The following is a 23,377-nucleotide window of genomic DNA, read 5'->3' on the forward strand; positions in this document are numbered from 1 at the left end:
TCCCATCCGAGGCACCCGGGCATCTACCCAACCTCTCTACACCAGTCAAGGTTCCTGTTTGCCAAAAACACTTTAGCTAGTGTAGGCAGAAAGAGAATTTGTTGGAAAGAGATTAGACAGTGTCCAGAATGAATGGGGAGACCAGAGAGTCAAACTCAGAAAACGGGTGGACGCCAGGGATGCAAGGTGGCTGAGGCTCCGTCGGGCCCATGGCCGTGGGGGCAGTCTGGTTCAGACACAGCCGCTGGCACCAGGCCCTGCCGCCCCCAGGCTCTCTCAGGGGGACCCTCCGAGGACAGGCTGGGCAACCCAGCCCCCTCGGCTGGGACCCTTTCTCTCCACTACACGCTCTCACCAGCTCCCTGGAGAAGTCTGGAGACAACACCAAGCACAAACTGGCCCCAAAGAAACACAGCTCTCAAACGTAGAGAAGCAGTGGGGAAACGTCACACCTGGGCTTTCCCAGTCCTGTGGGTTGAGCCACGCAGACCCCAGGCCTCAGGACACTGCACTGTGAACAACACCAATGGCCACAGCCCTCACCTCGGGCAAAGCCTGACCTCACAGCGTTATTTTTATACTGGGGTCAGTAATAAAAAATTACAAAAAGTGAAATACTGAATTGTGCTTTGTAACATCTTTGAATATTTGACGGGCTTCATGCAGAAGGGTGGCAGCAAGACGAGGGCCAAAGGGCAGAAGCCACAGCAGCCATTTCAGCTCCTGCGAGGCAACAATGCCCTCCAGACGGAGGGTCCCAGCGCAGGGACGGCTCGGGACGCTCCAGCTCTGGTGTTTTCCGACTGGAGGTTGAAGCAGAACTGGTCCTAAGTGCTGCTTCCCGTCATCCCTCTAAGAGCAAGGACTTCACTCACTGTTCCCGCAGAAATCACTGGCTCACTTGCATTACTCTGAATAATTTCTTTTTTTTTCCTTTTAATCATTAACAGAGTTCCAAGTTAAAGATACTTCATAACAGATAGGTGAAAGATACTGTGATCCTTCTCCAGGGAAGGTTTCTATTCTTCAGGAGAGAAAGCTGGGTAGGGAGGGCATACCCAGCATAACCAACTCAAGTAACAAAACTTTATTCACCTAAAAACAAACTGAGTTGGACAGAGGGAGAGATGATAACCTCTCTATCTGACACCTCGAGAATCCTCCCCCTCAGCTGGGTCCCTAAGGGCAGGCGGTGGGACCGCAGTGCCGGGTGGGGAGGGGCAGTGAGGATGGGCCCGTGTCAGGGGGGTCGGTCCACGTGCCAACTGTGCTGCTGGCTGCACAAACGTCCACATGTGATAGACTCTCATATCATCAGACACACAGACAAGGGAGTCCGTGTGAGAACTGGCGAAACAGGAATGGGGCAGGTCTGCGGCACAGTGATCAGCACTGTGCCAACATCTAGCTCCCACCTCTGATAATGCGCTAGCCCCAGGGACGTCACCACCAGGCCCAGGGGAAAGCACTTCAAGCTTTTTGTAATATCTTGTGAGTCTATAATTAGTTCCAAATAAACAGTTTTAAAAAAATAATAAAAACCCTTGAGGGGCTTCCCTGGTGGCACAGTGGTTGAGAATCCGCCTGCCAATGCAGGGGACATCGGTTCGAGCCCTGGTCCGGGAAGATCCCACATGCAGTGGAGCAACTAAGCCTGTGCACCACAACTACTGAGCCTGTGCTCTAGAGCCCACGAGCCACAACTACTGAGTCCATGTGCTCCGCAACAAGAGAAGCGACCGCAACGAGAAGCTCGCACACCGCAACAAAGAGTAGCTCCTGCTCGCCGCAACTAGAGAAAGCCTGCGCGCAACGAAGACCCAACGCAGTCAAAAATAAATAAATAATAAATAAATAAATTTTAAAAATTAATTAAAAATAATTTAAAAAAACAAACTTTGAGGGCTTCCCTGGTGGCGCAGTGGTTGAGAGTCCACCTGTCGATGCAGGGGACACGGGTTCATGCCCCGGTCTGGGAAGATCCCACATGCCGTGGAGCGGCTGGGCCTGTGAGCCATGGCCGCTAAGCCCGCACGTCTGGAGCCTGTGCTCCGCAATGGGAGAGGCCACAACAGTGAGAGTCCCGCGTACCGCAAAAACAAACAAACAAACAAACAAACTTTGAGCAAGGGAGGGGGGTCAGAGCTTCCCCAGGGCCCGGCGACACCTCAGAACCGCCCGATCATGAAGCTTCTGCTCCAGAGGTGGGAACTGTTTCTGTTTTGTTCTGCTTGTTCTTGGCAGAACATCAACCACAGAGCAGTTCTACGAGGACATCCAAAAGAACAGCCAACCCCCAACCTGCCACTATTTCAAAATAATTACAGCCTTTCTGCAAACTCCCCACGGCAATCACTTCCCTTCCCACTGTGGGGAAAAGGTCCGTGTGGTTCCTTGCTGCTCGTGTACAGTGACACCCGGGAACATGTACAGTACCACGCAGGTGCCCGAGGTCACGGAGGGCCGGGGAGCAGGACCGCCCGGACAGCAGGGGAGCGCTTGTGGCGACGGCGGGGCCCCAGCGCCGCCAACACTGAGGACACGCCTGATCCTGAGCCCAGGTGTTGTGGCAGAAGGCTCACACCAAAGGCACACAGGCAGCTCAAGGTGCCAACCTGACCCCAGCAGACGCAAAGGGTTATCCCTAAGCCGAATCACTAAGTCTGTGAACTCCAGGCTTTTTTCCTTTTTGTTTCAAATTGAAGCTGCTGTCGTTAAATTCCACATAAAGAAGTAATAGAAACTTAAAAAAAGTCTTTTGCCTCCAATATAGCAATGAAGCAGCTGCAACCATAACCTAGAATAAAGCGCATCCCTGAAATCAGGTGTGTTTACTAGTTCCTCGTTGGCCAGCACAGAAAAGACCCATAGCCACCGGCCTATGGGCTCTAAGTAACAGGCCCATTGGAAAGACAGGCTTCTGGAAGTCCAACCTGGGCATAAAAACGCATATTTCTGTGTTAGCTAAACTCAATGTGAGAAGTCTGGAGAACAGGGGTCCTGGGGAACATCAGGGCAGCAGATCTTAAGGGAAACACAATGCACATTTGTACACATATACAGAAAATTAAAGGAACACACTTCCCAGGTACTGAAAAGGAATGAAGTTTTCACTTAAAACAAAAGCTGTTAGGACACAACAAATGAAGAAAAGATAATAAAGGGAAAGACTCTGAGGTTAAGAGACTTGTATCTTTACCTCATTTGCATCTAATGTCCTTTTCTGTCATTTCTAACTAGCTCGTGGTCTTAAGGACAGAGATCAGAAATTGGTTTACAGGATTTCCAGACAGTCACTGACTGGGATTTTCTCCTGCCACTTCTGAGCTTCTGAAATGATGACTATGCAGCGCACTTTTTGACTTAAATGTCAAGTAAAATGAAACAAAAAAGAAATGAAGAAAAATGTGAGAGATGAGAAAGAAAATGTATCAATATGATACATATTAGGGTAAAAGGTATGAGTCTAAGAATAACCTGCTTGAGATAAACATGCAATCCCTGTGTACAGCTTTTCAAAGGGCCACACACCTGCGGGTGTGTCTGCTCAAGGCCAAACCTGCCCTCCTGCCTCCTGGGGAAGGACAGTAAAGCCCAGTAACAATTAACATTTGGAGGGGCAGGAATACGCAGTATTTGCATAAAGGAAAGAACTCCTTTTTCTCCAAGAGCTCTTTCTCTGAGAACAGTTTACTGAGACAGAGAGAACAGAAAATTCAAAAATAAAAATGTCTCTAACTTTTTTTGATGGATAAAGAAAGCATAAAGATTCTAACAGGTGAGACACTGAGAATAAATAAGCAATGATGCTGTTAAAAAAAAAAAGATTCTAACAAGGGCAGGGACTTTGCTGGTGTCTCAGTGCATAAGAATCTGCCTGCCAATGCAGGGCAAGTGGGTTCGATCCCTGGTCCGGGAAAATCCCACATGCCGCAGAGCAACTAACCCCGTGCGCCACAACTACTGAGCCTGCGCTCTAGAGCCCGCGAGCCACAAATACTGAGTCTGCATGCTGCAGCTACTGAAATCCACACACCTAGAGTCCATGCTCCGCAACAAGGGAAGCCACCACATTGAGAAGCCCGTGCACCGCAACAAAGAGTAGCCACCGCTCGCCACAACTAGAGAAAGCCCGCATGTAGCAACGAAGACCCAATGCAGCTAAAAATAAATAAAAGTAAATCTTAAAAAAAAAAAAAGATTCTAACAAGGGCAGAGGGAAAAGGGAAAATTGCCCCAACAAATAACTGACAATTCTACAGATATTATGAAAGTAGGGGGTTTAACCTTTTTAAACTAAAATTTGGTAAGTTTTTTTTTTTGGGGGGGGGAGAAAAGATCACTTCAGGGGACTTTAATAAGAGATGCACCACCACCCCCAATTTTTAAATTTTCAATTTTACAGAATTCTTTTCGGACAACGAATCAAAGAGATCAGACTTTGAAAATTAAGCACTTCCACTGGAAAGGTAGTTTGCGTATTTTAAAAATTGGTTTAAACTAAGTAAAATTTTTGTTCAGTTTAAACTGGATGCCTTAAAATCTTAACTCTGGTTTTAGCTGAGAATTTTGAGAACTTGGTACTACAGTCAGCTCTGTGACAGAATACGGAAGGAGTAGCCCACTTCTATTTGCCCAGACAGAGAACACCTTCCTCCACTCACACAGGAATAGCTACTTCTCGTATTACTTGATCTCACTAGGGTGACAATTTCACAAAGTAGACATTATTTTAATCAAAGGTACCTGCAAATTAGAAAACACACAGAGAGAAAATACATTTAAACAGGCAGAGGAGAGGCTTGGAGGAAACAGCAGATGAGCTTTTTAATTTTTTATTATTTTTTTTTTAATTTTTATTGGAGTGTAGTTGATTTACAATGTTGTGCAGATGAGCTTTTTAAATGGAGAAAATATGTAAGGAATACTTAGGAAAAGACTCTGATTATAGATTAACTTTACTATCTAGCTTCACCAGTTAGTAATAGAAACCGAAAGGATTTTGTCACTGGATTAAACCATGAAAAGATCAGTTTACCACTCTTGGACTGTGTACTGATATGGTCCAGGGTGACTCTGAAGGTGCAGCTGAGAGTGGAGCAGATTTCTTTCTTTCCACTGGGGAGCTCTCACCCCTAGTTCACACTCAGCGGGGTTACTTTTCTAGAGGACAGAAATTACATTGGACAAAACATACTGCATCTTGTCATGTATCCACTGGGCATGTGTTTTATCTGCAAATCGCCGTTGTCCACTTGGCCTTGCTGTGATTTGACCAGTAAGGGATCCTGGTTTTCTTTTCTTTTTTTTTTTTTGTCTGTGCCAGGCGGCTTATGGCATCTTAGTTCCCCACCAGGGACTGAACTTGCACCCTCAGCAGTGTAAGCGCAGAGTCCTAACTTCTGTACCACCAGGGAACTCCCAGGGATACGGATTTTCAAGTCTTCCCTCAGGATGGTCCTCCTGCCAGGAGGTCCTCTCAGTGCTCCGAGCCTTGGCTGGACTACCATCAAGCCTACGTGAGCACCGCGGACCAGGAAGGCCACCTTCCACCTGAGAACTCGAACTTTTTCTTTCAAAGCACCCATAATACTCCTCCCACAGCCTCTGACCGAGAGCTATTTTAGGGCAGCAGGACTTCCCTGGTGCTAAACAAACGACAGACACTTAGTAAGTGTCAGTTAAACTAAGTGTCAGTGAAACGCGGGAGAGAGCTTTTGGGAGCCATTCCTTGACAAGAAGGTGAGATAAGGCCCATCAAGTTCTTCATTCAAGAGCTTGTCTGGATGCACAGACCTCATGACCTGTAATCACAAACCGATCTTTTTTTTTTTTTTTTTTTCTGGTACGTGGGCCTCTCACTGTTGTGGCCTCTTCTGTTGCGGAGCACAGGCTCCGAAAGCGCAGGCTCCGGAAGCGCAGGCTCCGCGGCATGTGGGATCCTCCCAGACCGGGGCACGAACCCGCGTCGCCTGCATCGACAGGCGGACTCTCAACCACTGCGCCACCAGGGAAGCCCCACAAACCGATCTTATAGTGTGAGTGCTCAAATGCTCGTCCCCAAAGCCAGCTGTGACATATACAAATGGTTTAGGAATGTCTTATACATTAGGAGGCCTGTGTCCCGGCCCAGTGGCCCAAGTGTTCTGACAGCACTTCAACCAGAGGCATGTGAGAGACGCCCACAGAACCCAACTGGGCAGACTGGGTTTTCGGCTGAGCAAAGCAAAAGTCAGACAATGATGGCTACAGTGTTCAGCCGTTTACAGCCGAACAACTACTTCTTCTCTTCACCAAACAATAATCTCAAGACAGACAATAGGCCCTTAATCATCTTTCAAATGAGAACAAATTTTAAGGTCATGCATGGTTCCCGGTTAAAGGCAAGTGTTTCACAGGCAGGTCAGTGCTTAGGACCTGAACCTCAGCACACAGTTCCTCTCCACGAGATGCAAAACTTTCAGAGTAATTGAGGGCAGCTCACATACCACCTAAAAGGGAGTTACGGAGAAATGGCTACCAGAATTTCAGACAAGCAACTGTTACACAGAACAAGTTTTGTAGGTTTGTCTGTAAAATAACATGGAGTAAGCTTTTTTCATGAGTTCTAAGGAAGATCCAATTTCCTTTGATTCCCCCACAAATCAGTGTTTCTTCTTGTCCTTACATTAAGGACAGCAGAAGCTCTTAAGAAGATAAAGTATAATTCTTACTTGATCACTTTTGATCAACCCTATAAATATGCCTTAAGTTTACTTATTTACCTTTATTTTTTAAAAACCTGTTGTCACATAAATGTTTAAATATTCATGAAAGTAGAGACCACCAGCCCCATTCATCCACGACCCAGCTTCAACAATTACCAACACAGAGCCAACCTTTTCCATCTACAGACCACACTTCTCTCCCATGCCCCACCTCCAATTTCTTAAAAAATTTGCTCCAATTTTTAAAAAGTTAGAGATATGCCACTTGATCTCTCAATATCTGCTTCCTGGTTATTCATTTAGGAATCAGCATTCTTCTTTTTGGACACTACATCCAGACAACCTAAGCTTCATGAAGGATTTTACAAAGTCAGAGTGGGAACAAAACTCACTAAGTTTGTGGTTTTTCTAAAGACTGATTTCGGGTGAGGTACGTAGTAAATTTTGCAACAACCACAAACCCTGCAGATTCTGACGTATCTCTTCAGTTGAACCCCTCCTTTCAACGGCCGCTACTTTAGATCGTATTTTTATAACTTCTCACCTGGATTTCTGTAGCCCTCTCAAACCTTCCTTGATGCTGCAAGAGACATCTTTCTAATATCTCCTGATCATTTCATTCCCCTGCTTGAAACTCTTGACTGACGCTTCACAACTTTAGAACAAAGCTCAGCCACCTGAGTTTGCCTGCAGGTATTTCCACCACCTGGCTATCGCCTACCTCTAGTATCATGTCTTCCCAAACCCTATACCCAACGTCTGTTCCCCCATCACAAGGCTGACCTACCAGTAACTCCTACTGGGCCTTCATAGCCCACTCAAACCAGTCCCCCACCCACCCACCGCCCACCACTGCTCCATACCCACTGAGCCACTGGTGAGACCTACCCCCAGATGGTGAAGAACTTCGGAGGGCATCACTCGTTTATTGCCTTTGTCTTCCCAGGACAAAGCATAGTGCACGGCATAAAATAAACATACACATTCACCTGTCTGAATAAATGTCCAATTCTTGCTATGCTCTGCTTGTAAACTTTTCTAACTGATTTGAAATAGATAGCATGTATCAGACATAGGGGTCAATTTGACTACCCGACATCCACTCCTTCTCTCTGTAACAGCACCTGGGCTTTCTTTGGGTAAATCCACTTTCCCACAAGCTTAGTGTGGTTCTGGTAACTTTGGGGAGGGCTCCTTACCCAGGGCTAGCTAACTAATCAGATTCACATGATTAGGACCCAACTGAATACTAGATCTGGAACTGCAACTGGAATTACAGGAATAGGCACTCTTTTCCCACAGGAGTGGTTTTAAAATATGTTCACAAGCTCTTTGATGTGCCTCCCTTCAAAAGTGGAGTGTTTAGTACCTAGTGATGCCAGCAAACAGAATATGGCAGGAGCAGCAGCAAAATTCCAAAATTAGATCATAAAAACCATGGTGACTTCCACCGTCCTCTCTCTCCTCTCTTATCGCTTGCTCTGAGGGAAGACAACGACATGTGAGCACGTGGGCCCTGTGGCTAGGAAATAAGGATTCCAGCCAACAGCCAGCCAGTAAGGAACTGAGGCCTTGAGTGAGTGGACTGTCTTGAAGTCAGACCCTCTGGTCCCAATCAAGACTTTAAATGACTGCGTCCCCAGCCAATATCTTGGTGGTAACCCCATAGAGTCCTTTGGGACTTCCCTGGCGGTCCAGTGGTTAAGACTCCACGCTCCCAATGCAGGGGACATGGGTTCGATCCCTGGTCGGGGAACTAAGATTTTGCATGTTGCGTGGAGTGGCAAAAAAAAAAAAAAGAATCCCATGAGAGTCCTTGAACTATAATCACCTAATTCACTCCTGAATTCCTGACCCACAGAAACTGGTAATAAATGTTTGATGTTTTAATCCATTAAAACATCATTGATGTTGATTTGTTACGGAGCAGCAGATAACTAATACAAGCAGGTAGAGCAGAGGCAGGAACCTGAGAAGAAGAAAGGCAACATAGAGAGAAACAGGTCAAAGAGAAAGTGTGTGAGAGGATGGTAGTAAGACCCCCACACTCCATCACTAAATCCTGATGATCTCATTTAAGCCCCTGGCCCCATCTATTTCTGGTCCCCTGGACTTTCCTAAGTGAAAGTAGGTGGAATGCCTCCAGAGGTTGATCTAGTTTTAATGGACGCTTGACACTTGAAGCCAAAAGCACTCCAATCCGTGCAACAAGGACTCAGAGAACTGGTAAAATGCCCAAATAAATGTCCACTTCATTGATAACAGGGTCATTTCCATTTCACTCTTTCCTGATCCGTATTCTCTCTTTAGCATGCTCCATATTTTGCTTATTTATCTTACTTATTATCTGTATCCTCCCATAGAATTGAAGCTCCTTGAGGACAGGAATTCTGTCTTGATGAGTGCTATATGCCTGGCACCCAGCAGACACTCAGTACTTGCTGAGTTCATCTAGGCTGCTGTAACTTCAGGCTCACAGGGAAAGTGCAAAGAGAGCAATGGAGCCATCTGGTTGAGGCTCAGAAGAGCATTAGCAGCCTAGGGGTAGGTGAGCACATCACACAAGCTCCTCAGCTGAAATCACGGAGTTGCAAGTATTTGCAGTTGTCTATACCCTGATAACCTATCAGTCAGCTCCCAGGCAATCAAGTCATGGGGGAAGTGAGAACTCTCACAGACTGACAGCGTTCTTCCCCGCTTTTAAACTCTGCTTTGCTTTTGCTTAGTAAGACAGGCTGTAGGGAGCAATCACCTCTATAGGTGAGTAACCGTCAGCTGAGCTTTGGATTACTGAGCCAGTCGTCAAACAGACGCCGTCCTAGAAAGAGGACATGCATATCTGACCCTGGCGAGAGGCAGCTCATGGACATACTATTTTAGTATTAGTATATTTTTAATTACTTCCAGGCAACCAGTGCAGCGATGGCTAGCTTGCCTCCTATGCAGCCAACTGGGGTGGGAAGGTTCCTAATGGGAGTTAAATCCTGTCTTTGGGGGAAAGCGGGGCTGAACTGAGCGCCACACAAACCCAGGCTGCGGCAGTCGGTCCTGCCAACCCGCTGCGCTGCCCGGCTCCCGCGTAGCTCCTCCACCCACAGCGCGGCGCGGACACGCACGGACTCCAACGCTGGGCGGTGGGCGAGAGCACGGGCGGGCTCTTGGGGCTGGGGTCTCCCGGGGTCCCGCGCCGACGCGGAGAGACACGGCCCGAGAGGGAAGAGGTGGACCCGCGCGAGGCCGCGGAGCGCACGCGCGAGAAGGAAGAGGACGCGCTACTCACCCGCCGCCGCGCCCTCCCGAGGATGCCAGAGCCGCTGCCCGCGCCGCCACCAGGCTACTCGGCCCCGCTCCCGGCGTCACTTCCGGTCGGGCGGGGCGGAAAGCGCGCTCAGGCCCCGCCCCACGGCCGGCTCGGTTGCTGAGCAACGCGGACGGTAGTGACAGTCCCGCAGATTGCCTTGGGGTTGCTGCCGGTCCGCTCCGGTTCCGCGGTTGTTAGCGCGTTCGAGCATCTTTAGTTGGTTTTACTTGCGTTGGCCTGACGTTTCCTCTTCCGGAAGTGCCTGTTCTGGTCGTTGGTCCAGGTTTCTGCTGAAAGGCTTGTCTTTTCGTGTTGTTTCCTGGCGCCCTGTATTGGATATTAAGTTTTTGTCGGTGGCGTGTGTTGTAAAAATCTCGGTTTGCGTCTCGTCTTTTCACTTTAATATTAAAAAAGTGCCAATATTTTATGGTTAGTACTTTCTGTGTCTTGTTTAAGGAATCCTTTCCTACCCCCTTACTCTCCCACGTATTTTCCTAATGTTTTTTTAAAGTTTTGATTTTAACATTTAAGTCCTTAATTCAACTTGGAATAGCTTTAGTATGGGGTAAGAAGGTAACTTCATTTTTTTTTTTTTCCATTTGGATAACCAGGAGTGCTAATGCCATTTATTGAGTTAGTCCCTCTTTACCCCAACGATCTGGCATATTTTTTAAAAAACAATGTATATGCATGAGTTTCTGTTGGGTTTTTAAAATTCAGCTCTATTTTTTTAATTTAATTTTTATTTATTTATTTAAATTTATTTAATCTATTTATTTTGGCTGCTTTTGTTCTTTGTTGTGGTGCACGGGCTTCTCATTGCGGCGGCCTCTCCCGTTGTGGAGCATGGGCTGTAGGCGCGGACCTCAGTAGTTGTGGCTCGCGGGGTTGGTTGCTCCGCGGCATGTGGGATCCTCCCGGACCAGGGCCCGAACCACTGTCCCCTGCATTGGCAGGCAGATTCTCAACCACTGCGCCACCAGGGAAGCCCCTATTATTTTTTTAAAATAAAGTTATTTATTTATTTTTGTCTGCATTGCTGCACGCGGGCTTTTTCTAGTTGTGTTGAGTGGGGGCTACTCTTCGTTGTGGTGCGCAGGCTTCTCATTGCGGTGGCTTCTCTTGTTGCGGAGCACGGGCTCTAGAACGCGGGATTCAGTAATTGTGGCTTGCAGGCTCTAGAACGCAGCCTCAGTAGTTGTGGCGCACGGGCTTAGTTGCTCCGCGGCATGTGGGATTTTCCCAGACCAGGGCTCAAACCCGTGTGTCCCCTGCATTGGCAGGCGATTCTTAACCACTGCGCCACCAGGGAAGTCCTCAGCTTCATTATTGATAACTTTGTCCTAATGCTCACACAAGGTGTTCTGCATCAAACCAGGTTTCTTGTTAATTACCCCACAGTAATAGTAAGTATGAAACATCCCTCACACCTCCCACAGGCCTCCCCCGACCCAACCCATTGAGAACTGATGGAAATTTTTCCTTTGTGAGTGGACTGACACAACATCCCTAGGTGAGGGATTCAGAGAAATGACTTCCATCTGTTCATAAAGGGAAAGAGACATCTGTCCTCCTCATCTCCTGAAAGGATCCCCTCTGGACTCAAGTATTTTGATATTTAGATGAATCTCTCCAGGCCCAGGCAGCCCCAGGGTACCTGGGCACCTAAGCCAGCCTGAAACTACTTGACCCTCTCAGAAAGATAAGGCAAGTTATTATACTTTTGAATCACAGCAATTAACTAGACAAATTACTACAGACTTCTTTCTCCTAAGTATCTGAAGAGTCTCAGGGGACTAGGGCTTTTTACCGGAGCACTGGGAAATGGAGGGAAGTCTTAAATGCCCACAGCTTCTTCCTGGGATCATTACATTCTCTTCTGGCGTGCAGGTGCCACACAATCTCAATTACAATACCTTTATAGTAACTCGTGATACCTGGTTGGACAGGTCCCTCCACCTTATTTTTCTTCTGGAAAGCTTCAGCCATTCATTCTTCGGTCAAAATCACAATCAGGCCAAGTTCCACAAAAGAACTCTGTAGGGCTTTTCAGTAGAATGGTCCCCAATCTGTAAATCACACTGGAGAAGTGACATGATTTATCTTCTTACGTAGAACGCGGGCTCAGGATTTCCCTGGTGGCGCAGTGGTTCAGAATCCACTTGCCAGTGCAGGGGACACGGGTTTGAGCCCTGGTCTGGGAAGATCCCACATGCCGCAGAGCAGCTAAGCCCCTGTGCCACAACTACTGAGCCTGTGCTCCAGAGCCTGCAAGCCACAACTACTGAGCCCGCATGCTGCAGCTACTGAAGCCTGCTCACCTAGAGCCCGTGCTCTGCAACAAGGGAACCCACCGCAATGAGAAGCCCACACACTGCAACGAAGCGCAACGAGGAGTAAACCCTGCTCACCACAGCTAGAGGAAGCCTTTGCGCAGCAGCAAAGACCCAATGCAGCTATAAATAAATAAATAAAAAAGAACACGGGCTCAGACTCTCTCTGCACTTAATTTAGGCCTTCTGTGATGTCTTACAGTAAGATTTTTATTTCTTTTGTTAGATGGCATTTTGCGGTTTTCAATGCTATTGATAATATTTTCTTGGGCATTCCCTGGCAGTCCAGTGGTTAGTACTCTGTGCTTCCATTGCAGGGGGCACGGGTTCGATCCCTTGTTGAGGAACTAAGATCCCACAAGCCGTGAGGTGCAGTCAAAAAAAACAGTGTCTTTAAAAAATATTACATTTTCCATTGTTGGCATATCGAAATAGTGCAAAGATTTACATATTTTTTTTTAACCAGCAACCATTCTAAGAATATCTTTAATACTTTGTTGGTGGATTCTTTTGAACTTTCTCAGAATATAATCATATAATCTGAATAAAGACAATTTTGTTTCTTCCCCCTTAATCCTTATGTCTTTATTTTTCTTGCCATTCTGAGCTGATAAATAGAAGCAGTAGTGTGCATCTTTGTCCTGTTCCTGATTTTAAAGAGAATATTTACAATAGTTGACCATTTGCTGTAGGATTTTTTTTTTGTAGATACTCTTTAACAGGTTAGAAATGTTTCCTTCTATTCCTAATTCCCTAAGAGTTTTTTTTATTGTTGTGAAATAAAATTCATATTTTATGGCAAGACAAGAAAAATTTAATCATAAAAAATTCTTCTCTGCCCTTTGCCTCCTGTCTCCCCACCACTGTGCATTGTATATCTGCATTATGCATCGACCAAACCTCCACATCTGCAGAAATACCTGCTCAGCCATAAACAGCAGCGTTCTCCTAGCACCCACAAGAGGACTCCTTAAAAGATAACATTCTTTCTTGATCTTGTACGGGACCACATGACCTACCACAATGACACTTAGATCTGGATCATGTAAACTGTCAATAATATGTCATTTGATGTACAGCCCTCTGTCTCAAAAAACTTAAAGAACTGTTCCTTTACTTCTAATGGGCAGAACAGTTCTCAGAGCTTTCTGAGTTGCTCTTCCTGGGTTATAGTCCTCAAATTTGGCTCGGATAAAATGTTTCATTTCTTTCTCAGGTTGATTGGTTAATTTTTCATCTACATCATCAATGTGCATTGAATTTTATTAAGTGTTTTTTTTTCTGCATCTCTTGTGATGATTATGCAGTTTTTCACCTTTAATCTTTTTTTCCTCTCCTTTAATCTTTTAATGTGGTAAATGCTATTAACTTTCTAAAGATAACTGATCCTTGTATGCCTAGATTAAACCAATTTGCTTATGGCCTATTATCCTTTTACATGTTGCTGGATTTCATTTGCTGATATTGTTTAGAATGTTTGGCTCTATGTTTATGAGTGAGGTTGGATTATACAGCACTTTATTTTACTATCCTTGTCTAGTTTTGCTATCAAGATTTTATTGGCCTCGGGCTTCCCTGGTGGCGCAGTGGTTGAGAGTCCGCCTGCCGATGCAGGGGATACGGGTTTGTGCCCCAGTCCAGGAGGATCCCACATGCCGCGGAGCGGCTGGGCCCGTGGGCCATGGCCACTGTTGGCCTCATAGAATGAATTGGGGAATATTTAATCATTTTATATTTTTCAGAAAGGGTTGTGGATTAGAATGGTCTGTTCCTTTAAAAAGTTGGGTAGAAAACCAGTCTTTCACCAATAAAACTAGGTGGGCCTGATGCATTCTTTAAGGAAAAATTTTTAAATAAGATTTATTAATACCTTGATGCTGGTGCATAAAACCCCAACTTATTAGAGGAGGAGGGGACAGAGGGAAACTTCAGATACTGAGGTGACGTTCTGGGTAATGTCAACTGAAAAAAAACACAACAAACCACACACACAACATGAGAGCTGTGAGTTCAGTTTTATTTGCGGCTTACTGAGGACTGTAGCAGGAGAGACAGCCGGTCAGTGAGCTCTGAACTTTGGAATGGGGCGGGGCTGGGGGGCGGGGTCAGTATATATTATGTACATGCTTTTGGTGAGGGGAGTAATGTGCAATCAAGCATACATCTTGGTAGAGGCTGCTGCTAGTCATGAGGGGCAGATGTCTCTGTTAATTATTTTACTGCTTTTCTAGGTATGAAAAGATGCAAGAAATTGGGTTCATAAAGTTTTGTAATGAAAATACCTACCTATCTGAAGGCCTGTTCTGCCAGTTTTCCCAGAGCACAGAGGGCCTTGTTCCTGATCTTGGCCCTGAACTTCTTTCAGGGTGTGTTGAAGGTCAGCAACTGCAGTGGCTGGTCACCTAATCATTGTAGAGCCAGATGGAGAGCAACATTTTTTTTTTTTTTTTTTTTAATTTTGGCTGCGCTGGCTCTTAGTTGCGACATGCGGGATTTTTTTTTCTTTTTCTTTTTCTTTTTTTTTCAGTTGCGGCATGTGGACTTCTTAGTCTTATCCACTGAGCCACCGGGGAAATCCAGGCTTAAGGCTTTTAAAGACTGATAGCATAAGTCTGGTTTTTGCCCCAAGATGGATGACACTTTAAATTTTTGACGTTTCTGACTTGCTGTTCTTAAAATGAAGCACAATAACAGCCTTTTGACTCTTGAGAAAAATTATAATTTAGAGAAAGCAAAATAGAATTTTCCCTAGCATACAAGTGTGTGTTTTTTTCCTTTGTACTTTCACATACATTGTAATATTTAGAGTTAGAACTTAATTTTATTAAGTGTATCTTAGTGTTTTATTTGTTTTTTCCATGGTCAGCAGTCTCCTCCTCTCTGGGGGTCTTCTTTCTCCTCTTCCTAGAGCTGTAGCAAGACCCCACTGTGAGAAGGTTGGACCAACGCTGGCTGCCTCTGCCTACCTGCTCCTGTGGACTGTCAAGGTCTCTCCTAGGCATCACATGAACCTGCTGGCCATCATCATTCTCTTCTTGCAGTTCAGATGCTTTTTCAGCCATCACACAAACTGCTGCAAGGGGCCTGAGAAAGATTTTAAATTACTCTTCTAGTTTATTTAACAATTACATGGCAGTTCTGACTTTATTGTTATTATTGTGTCCATTTTAATATTATATTTTCCCAGGAATTTTCCATTTAATACAAGGCTTCAAATATAGTGGCATAAAGTTCATAGTGTTCTCTTAGTTTTTAATTCCTTCTCTCATTGTGGTTACACTCCCATTTTATTCTTTGCTTTGTGCTATCTCTCTCTCTTTTCTTTTTTTCATCAGTTTCACCAGAAGTTTGTCTATGTTGTTAGTCTCTTCAAAAAACCACCTTTTGGGGCTTCCCTGGTGGTGCAGTGGTTGAGAGTCCGCCTGCCAATGCAGGGGAAACAGGTTTGTGCCCCGGTCCGGGAAGATCCCACATGCTGCGGAGCGGCTGGGCCCGTGAGCCATGGCCATTGAGCCTGCACGTCCAGAGCCTGTGCTCCGCAATGGGAGAGGCCACAACAGTGAGAGGCCCGCGTACTGCAAAAAAAAAACCCAACAAAACCCCCCCCCACCTTTTGGGACTTCCCTGGTGGCACAGTGGTTGAGAATCCGCCCGCCAATTCAGGGGACACGGTTCGATCCCTGGTCCGGGAAGATCCCACATGCCGCGGAGCAACTAAGCCTGTGAGTCACAACTACCGAGCTGGCATCAACTACTGAAGCCTGTGCACCTAGAGCCCTAGAGCCCGTGCTCCGCAACAAGAGAAGCCACCACAATGAGAAGCCTGTGAACCGTAACAAAGAGTAGCCCCCACTCGCTTCAAGTAGAGAAAGTCTGCGCGCAGCAACAGACCCAACGCAGCCAAAAGAAAAACCTCAGAAAAACAAAACACCACCTTTTGGCCCAGTTGATCCTTTCTATTGTATGTTTGTTTTCTTTTATGTTGATTTCTGTCTTCTTTTAGTAATCTCCTTTCTGCTTTATTCAGTCATGTTGTGTTTTTCCTTTTCTAACTCAAGTTGAATGCTTGTTAGGTCATGAAATTACTGCCTTTAAAACAATATTTTAAGCATTTAAGACTATACATTTACTTTTTTTGGGGGGGTGGGGGTGCCGTACCACGCAGCTTGCAGGATCTTAGTACCTTGACCAGGGGTTGAACCCTGGGCCCCTACAGTGAAAGTACCTCCACTGGACTGCCAGGGAATTCCCTACATTTCCTTCTTTTTTAAAAAAAATACATTTATTTATTTTTGGCTGCATTGGGTCTCGTTGCTGCACGCGGGCTTTCTCTAGTTGCAGCAAGTGGGGGCTACTCTTTGTTGCAGTGCACGGGCTTCTCATTGCGGTGGCTTCTCTTGTTGCGAAGCACGGGCTCTAGGCGCACAGGCTTCAGTAGTTGTGGTGCATGGGCTCAGTAGTTGTGGCTCACGGGCTCTAGAGCGCAGGCTCAGTAGTTGTGGCGCATGGGCTTAGTTGCTCTGCAGCATGTGGCATCTTCCCGGACCAGGGCTCAAACCTGTGTCCCCTGTGTTGACAGCAGATTCTTAACCACTGCGCCACCAGGGAAGCCCCCTACATTTTTTTAAAATTGAAGTATAGTTGATTTACAATGTTGTGTTAGTCAAAACACTTTAAAAGGTGTATATTGAAATCCACTTTTGTGATGGTGTATTTGTTTTTCCTGCAGTTCTGTCATCTTTTGGTTTGCATTTTTTTTTTTTTTTTTTTTGTGGTACTTGGGCCTCTCACTGCTGCGGCGTCTCCCGTTGCGGAGCACAGGCTCCGGACGCGCAGGCCCAGCGGCCATGGCTCACGGGACCAGCCGCTCCGCGGCATGTGGGATCTTTCCGGACCGGGGCACGAACCCGTGTCCCCTGCATCGGCAGGTGGATTCTCAACCACTGCGCCACCAGGGAAGCCCTGGTTTGCATATTTTGAGGCTATTTGATTAGATGCATGCAAGATTAAAATAGTTGAATCTTACTGTGAACAAAACCCTTTTCAATACAATGACTTCTCCATACTTAATATTTTTTCCTTTAAACCTTATACTGTAACTATATCAGCTTTGTTTATGTTGGTGTTAGCCTACATATTTTCCCACACTTTTACTTTCAACCTTTACACATCTTTGTATTTCAAGTGTATTGCTTCTAAATAGCATAAAAATGGATTATCATGAAATCCTATTTGATGTTCTCTTTTAACTAATAAATTTAATCTCTTTGTAGTTATTGTGATAATAACTTGTTTGAATTTGTTTCTACATACTATTTTTAAAATAAATTTTAATTTTGGAAAGATTTTAGATTTACAGAAAAATTGCAAAAATAGTACAAACATTCCCATATACCCTTACCCAAGATTCTCCTTGGGTTCATATCTTACATAACTATGATACATTTGTCAAAACTAAGAAATTAACATTAGTACATTGTTATTAACTAAATCACAGACTTTTTTTTTTTTTTGCACCATGCCGCATGGCATATAGCATCTTAGTTCCCTGATCAGGGATCAAACCCGTGTCCCCTGCATTGGAAGTGTGGAGTCTTGCCCACTGGACTACCAGGGCAGTCCCACCTTTTGACTTGCTTTGACCAATAGGTAATGGTAGAAGGAGAGTTCTGGGGGTCTCAGCCTAGGCCTTAAAAGGACTGACAGCTTCCACTCCTTCCCCTGGGGCAGCCAGCTGCCATACTATGTAGTAAGCTGGGCTAGACTTCAGAATGTTATGATGTCATGTACAGATACAGAAGCCACATGGAGAACCACAGAGGGGCCAGATCATCAGTGTAGCCTTTTTGGATCTTTGCTCAGCCCAGTTTCATACAAGCAATTTTGTGAACCAAGACAAATCACCTAGAGCAGAGAGCCCAGGGCCCAGCTAAGCCCTGCCTGAACTCCACAGAATAATGAGAAATAATAAATCATTTTTGTTTTACACCACTGAGTTTTGAAGCAGCTTGCTACACAGAAATAAATAATTGACCTGCTTTACCATAAAATGGATTTCTTTATATGAGACAAAGTTGTGCAGGATTCCATGTCAGTAAATCAGGCATCCTGCAGACCTTTGGGTGTGAGGGCACTGCAGTCGGAACAAGCAAATACACATCTGGATATGTGGGCAGTTCCAATGGTATGAATCACGGTCCCCTACTGTCCGCTGTACGCATGTGTCAGAGGCTCATTGTCAGTCTCGGAAGTGGCCAGGGCTAGAGCAGTCTTGGTGGATGGCAGACTGTGAACTCAGGGACCACCACCAAGTAGTAGTCACAGAACCTAACAGGAACTCCATGCTTCATTTAACTTTCACAAGTCATGTGACAGGCACCATTTTCACAGGTGTAAAAAAAGTCTGAGAGTAGCTAAAGGATACATTCCCAGTTTCACGGCTAGAAAGAAAACACGGGATTTATTTCCTTGTTTTGTTTTGTATTTTTGCGGTACGCGGGCCTCTCACTGTTGTGGTCTACTCCCGTTGCGGAGCACAGACTCTGGACGCGCAGGCTCAGCGGCCATGGCTCACTGGCCCAGCCGCTCCGCGGCATGTGAAATCTTCCCGGACCGGGGAACGAACCCGTGTCCCTGCATCGGTAACCGGACTCTCAACCACTGCGCCACCAAGGAAGCCCTATTTTTTTGTTTTGTATTGTCTACACTTATTTCACTTTATTGCGGTTTAGCCTCAGCGGAGCACGTAAGTTTTGGGATCCACACTAAAATCAGGGTTGGGACTTTGGCCCCGCCCCTTGCACAGCTTGCTTGTTCATCGGAGACTCTGGCTCCGCCCCTAAACTACATTTCCCAGCAGGCCAAGCGCCGGCGCCGACGCAATTCCTCCCGGCGTGCCTCGCGGCGGGAAGAAGCCGAGCGGGTTCGAGGCCGACGCGACCCTTCTTCGTTGCCGCCGCGCTGCCGCCGCCGCCCCCGCCGCCGCCGCCGCTGCCGCAGTCTGAGAGAAGCCGTCGCGGCCGCTCCTGCCGCTCCCTCCGGCCACCATGTCCGCCCAGGCGCAGATGCGGGCCCTGCTAGACCAGCTCATGGGCACGGCCCGGGACGGTGAGTAGGGGCGGCCGGCCAGGCGGGGGCTGGGGCGGGAGCGAGGCGAGGCCGCCGGGCGGCCTGAGGCGGGGGGCCGCGACCGTCTGCGCCTGCGCGGGCGTCCTCCCCTCCCCCGCGCGCCGACCGGGGGCGCCGGGCCTTTGTTTGAGCTCTTCCCGCAGGCTGGGTCCCCGGCGGGCTCCTCCCTCGGAGCCCGCGTTGTCGGTGGGGCGCCAGCCCCCTCCCCGCTGACCTTTCTGCTATTTCTCCGCCTCCCCTCCACCCCCGCGGCCCCCGCCGCCCCTCGAACCGGGAGTCGGCGAAGGGCTGCAGCCAGCTGGGGCTCTGGGCGCTGGCAGCGGGCTGGCGGAGCTCCTCCGCGCAAGGGAGCCGTATGGCCTGGAAACCCTGGCCGTCTTGTTCTGTACCGTTGCAAGGGGAGCCGTAAATTGAGCTTTTCTAACGTGGGTTCCTGCCGCGTGCTTTTCCAGCCCCCTTTTCCTCTAGCCACACAGGAGAGCCTCTGTTTAGCCAGCGCTTGGCAGTCGTTAGGTAGGTTGTACTGTAGGGAGGAGCGCAAGATCTTGATGGTTGTCTCAGGAGAAAGCGGTTGCATCTTTGCAAAACTATATACCTGCTGTGGTTTGTGTTTTCTTTTCTACCGAAGTAATGAAGTTGTAAGTCCACACTGGCACATTCGCAGGGCTGTGCAGATTGTTTGCACTTTATTTCATAGGCGAATAAGTGCTTTCTAGCTTTCTTTGTATATTGAGTTGCTTTTGAATTGCTTCCCATATTTTTATTTCATACAAACTGAACAATTGTGGCCCCTCTATTTTATTTATAAAGGTTCAGTGTATCTTTGCCTGCCTACATCAATCTGCAAGGGAGTTGCAGAAAAGCCTCATGTTCATCGAGCCGTGAGTCACAACCAATTTCTAAGCTGTTATAACAAAAAAGTGTTTGCTTTTTTTCACAAGTAACTTTAAAAGTGTAGTTTAGAAAGAAAACATTTTCAATAAAAAGACACTACATTAATCCTGGATGCTTGCAAATCCTAAAATATATTCCTCCTTTAGTATTACACAGCTCTGTGTCATATACACAGATTAGCTTTAAAATTTGTCACATTCCACTTTGCCTTTACTTTTATGTATCATTCCCCTGACTTCCTTACTGCAGGTTGGGCAAGAAAACTTTTCCTTTAAAACTTTTCAACAGCGGGCATAAAATTCTGCAGCTGAGGTCTTGAAGAATGCAGATGGGTACAGTATGTGTTGGAACTCACAGTGTGTATTGACTAACCTAGTTCCTTTTTTGCCTTTTTTTTTTTCTTCTTGGTATTGTCTTGTTAAAAGTGACTCTCAGGTGCCAACTGTCTTTTTTAAGGGTGGGGGTTAAAGGGGGATAGGTAGACTAGGTTCAGATTATTTATCAGTCAGTAGTAGAGAGAGAAAGCTTTCTTCATATAATTTTGGCAAAATACTGCCTATACGTTGGTCTATAGCAAAATGATTAGACTAATAAATAGCTTTTGTTGGAAACTACCAGCTTTAAGTCATACATGGTGATTCATCGCCCTCTGATTAGCATGGGTTTTGGTATCTCATTGCCCACATGTATGTGTGGGGCTAATGGCTGTTTGGTGCTCAGCATTTTCCTTCTGACTCCTTGACTTCCTTGGCACAATGACGGAGTCAGATCTCTTTAAGTGTGATTCTTCATGATATATTTAGCATCAAAAATCATCTGTATTTCGTTCCAGTTGTAAATACCTCTAGATCAGCTTTTCAGTGTATTTGGTAGTCTGCAAATCATCCAGGTGAATTGTACCAGATATGCTTTTGTGCTTAATGTGATAATATTGTCTTATTTAAAACCACACATGAATTTCAGGAGACGAAACCAGACAGAGGGTCAAGTTTACAGATGACCGTGTCTGCAAGAGTCATCTTCTGGACTGCTGCCCCCACGACATTCTGGCTGGGACGGTAGGTACATTTGGGGGGGATGTCATAGGACACTCAGACATGGATGCTGTGTAGGCACTGAAGGTTTTTCAGGTTGAATTCTGTTTTCCTTTACCCGGCAGAAATTACCTACTGCCCTTCAAGTGATAGGTTCTGTTAGTGGGGTGGAATTTTATATAATGACATATTTCACTTCTATAAAATTCTCTTTGTAAAGTTATCAGGTTTTTGTAGAGTCATTTATACTGAGGTATTCACAACTAAGTAGTGCAAATACTAGTCTCCTTTGGTTTTAGCAAAAAGTGTACTTCAGGTCAGCCTGTAGCTCTAAGATTCTGGGTTGGTTTGTTTTCAGGTTAAACACATGTTAGACTTTTGATCTAACGAGGTATGTTTCTTCCCCAGATTTTTAGATTTTTGAAAAATCAGGACTAACATCGATTTGCAATTTTGTGTTATGCCACCCTTTCAAGAAATCAATACATGATCCAATAAGTATAGATCTCTCTACTTCTAAGTGAAGTGTAAAATTCTAAGTGAAACTTTAAGTTCATTTCAGATGAAGCAAACAGATAAATGCTAGTTTTGCAGAATGTGCATTTATTCAAAATTAGGTAGGATTTAAGAAGACTAAAGAGTGTGGATTATCTACAGTGATTCAGACACTTACAGAAAATTAGTTTTGTAAACACCATCAGCATTTTCAGATTTCACAGCTCCCTCCTGGAATGTCTACTCATTTTAAGGGTCACATGTGCATGTGCTGGGGAACGTTTTCTTCATAATTAATTGTTGCTTTTATTATTACCATTTTGGGGGAGCAGCGTCTGGCAAACTGCACAGGTGTATTGAATCTTCTCAAGCTGGCTCTTCTGACAGCAAATAGGAAATGAAAGCCAAGCCTTGTGCCTTTGTTAGCTGGGGTTTTGCCAGTGGTTGACCTGGTATAGGAAAACATTATAACTACTGTGTGCTCCAGATTGTTGTGGGTGCCATCACTGTAGACTACTGGCTTCCACTGGTCATAAGCAGTCAGCGGTAGGATACTCCTGTATGAGGCATCATAACCTGGAATTGCTGGTAGGTCTTAGTGGAAGAAGTCAAAGGGAGTAGAGGGACATGCACCAGCGTGAAGCAGTTCAACCATATTTTTCTTGATTGGATCCCTATGTAGCATTGTTCCAGAATGCTGGTGAATGAGGGCATTTCCTACAAATGTTTATTGTGTTAGGTATAGGTTCATTTGCCAGATATTTGTTGGACACATACTCTGTGCCAGGCACTGGGGATGTGGTACCAATAAGACAAAATCTTTACTCTCATCTAATGGAGGAACAGGACAGACAGTAAATAATGAATGAGTAGGTTCTGGACTGTTGGATAGGGTGATAAGGAAAGGCCTCTCAGGAACATGGGAGCAGAGACCTGAATGGTGAGAAAAAACACACGTGTGCGTTTGGGGGATTAACGCTCCAGGTGGATGCTGGAGCAGAGGGAAGCAGGGGTGCCTCAGGTGCCTCTGGGCTGGTGTGCTTCAGGGGGAGGGAGACAGAGGCTGTGGAACCAGAGCAGTGATGAGAGGCCAAGTACTGCTCAGCATCACTCCGTCCCGCCTGGGTTACAGGGCAGCTCAGACTGAGGAGGAGGGAGCCCAGGAGACCCATGTTCATGTGAGGGTGCCGTGAACAATTGTGCGGGGTCGTGAGGTCAGTTGAGGTGAGGGTTGGGAACTTGGATGGTGTTGTAAAGGTTGAGCCTTAACGGGTGTGGGCTGCGTGGAGGTGGCAAGTGAGAGGTAGAGTTTGTGTTGTGTTAAATTGGAATCAATATAATTCTTTAGAACACAGCTGCAAGATGAAAATGGTTATAACCCTCAGCTTGCCAAGGGCTGCTCCATACCCAAATCTTTGCTCAAAACCGTCTCCTGTCAGTAGGGGTGAGACAACGGAGGAATGGAAGCAATCGTTTTATTGAGGC

The 23,377-nt window shown here is 46.1% G+C and overlaps 2 protein-coding genes across 10 annotated transcripts in view; one reads left to right on the plus strand and one right to left on the minus strand.

Annotated features, from left to right (window-relative positions):
- Positions 1-10,069, minus strand: part of FAM234A (family with sequence similarity 234 member A) — a 31,128-nt gene extending 21,059 nt beyond the window's left edge. Inside the window, exon 1 of one of the 3 annotated variants that reach the window (XM_033839354.2) lies at positions 9,988-10,069. The gene's annotated coding sequence lies outside the window, so the exon portion shown is untranslated. Of the gene's footprint in view, positions 1-9,735; positions 9,805-9,987 lie in introns of those variants that run through there. The other 2 variants (XM_033839356.2, XM_033839353.2) reach the window with 2 other exon arrangements.
- Positions 10,070-19,236: 9,167 nt separating this feature from the next.
- Positions 19,237-23,377, plus strand: part of LUC7L (LUC7 like) — a 50,552-nt gene continuing 46,411 nt past the window's right edge. For 5 of the 7 annotated variants that reach the window (XR_012326177.1, XR_012326178.1, XR_012326176.1 and 2 more), the window contains exons 1-3: positions 19,237-19,448; positions 20,280-20,350; positions 21,327-21,421. Coding sequence is in view for 1 of the 7 variants with exons in the window: in XM_019927498.3 (XP_019783057.1) it covers positions 19,388-19,448; positions 21,327-21,421 (156 nt within the window). In the remaining 6 variants the exon portion in view is untranslated. Of the gene's footprint in view, positions 19,449-19,601; positions 19,983-20,279; positions 21,422-23,377 lie in introns of those variants that run through there. The other 2 variants (XM_019927498.3, XM_019927499.3) reach the window with 2 other exon arrangements.

The sequence above is a fragment of the Tursiops truncatus genome, chromosome 15 (assembly GCF_011762595.2).
Source record: "Tursiops truncatus isolate mTurTru1 chromosome 15, mTurTru1.mat.Y, whole genome shotgun sequence".
NCBI classification, from domain to species: Eukaryota; Metazoa; Chordata; class Mammalia; order Artiodactyla; family Delphinidae; genus Tursiops; species Tursiops truncatus.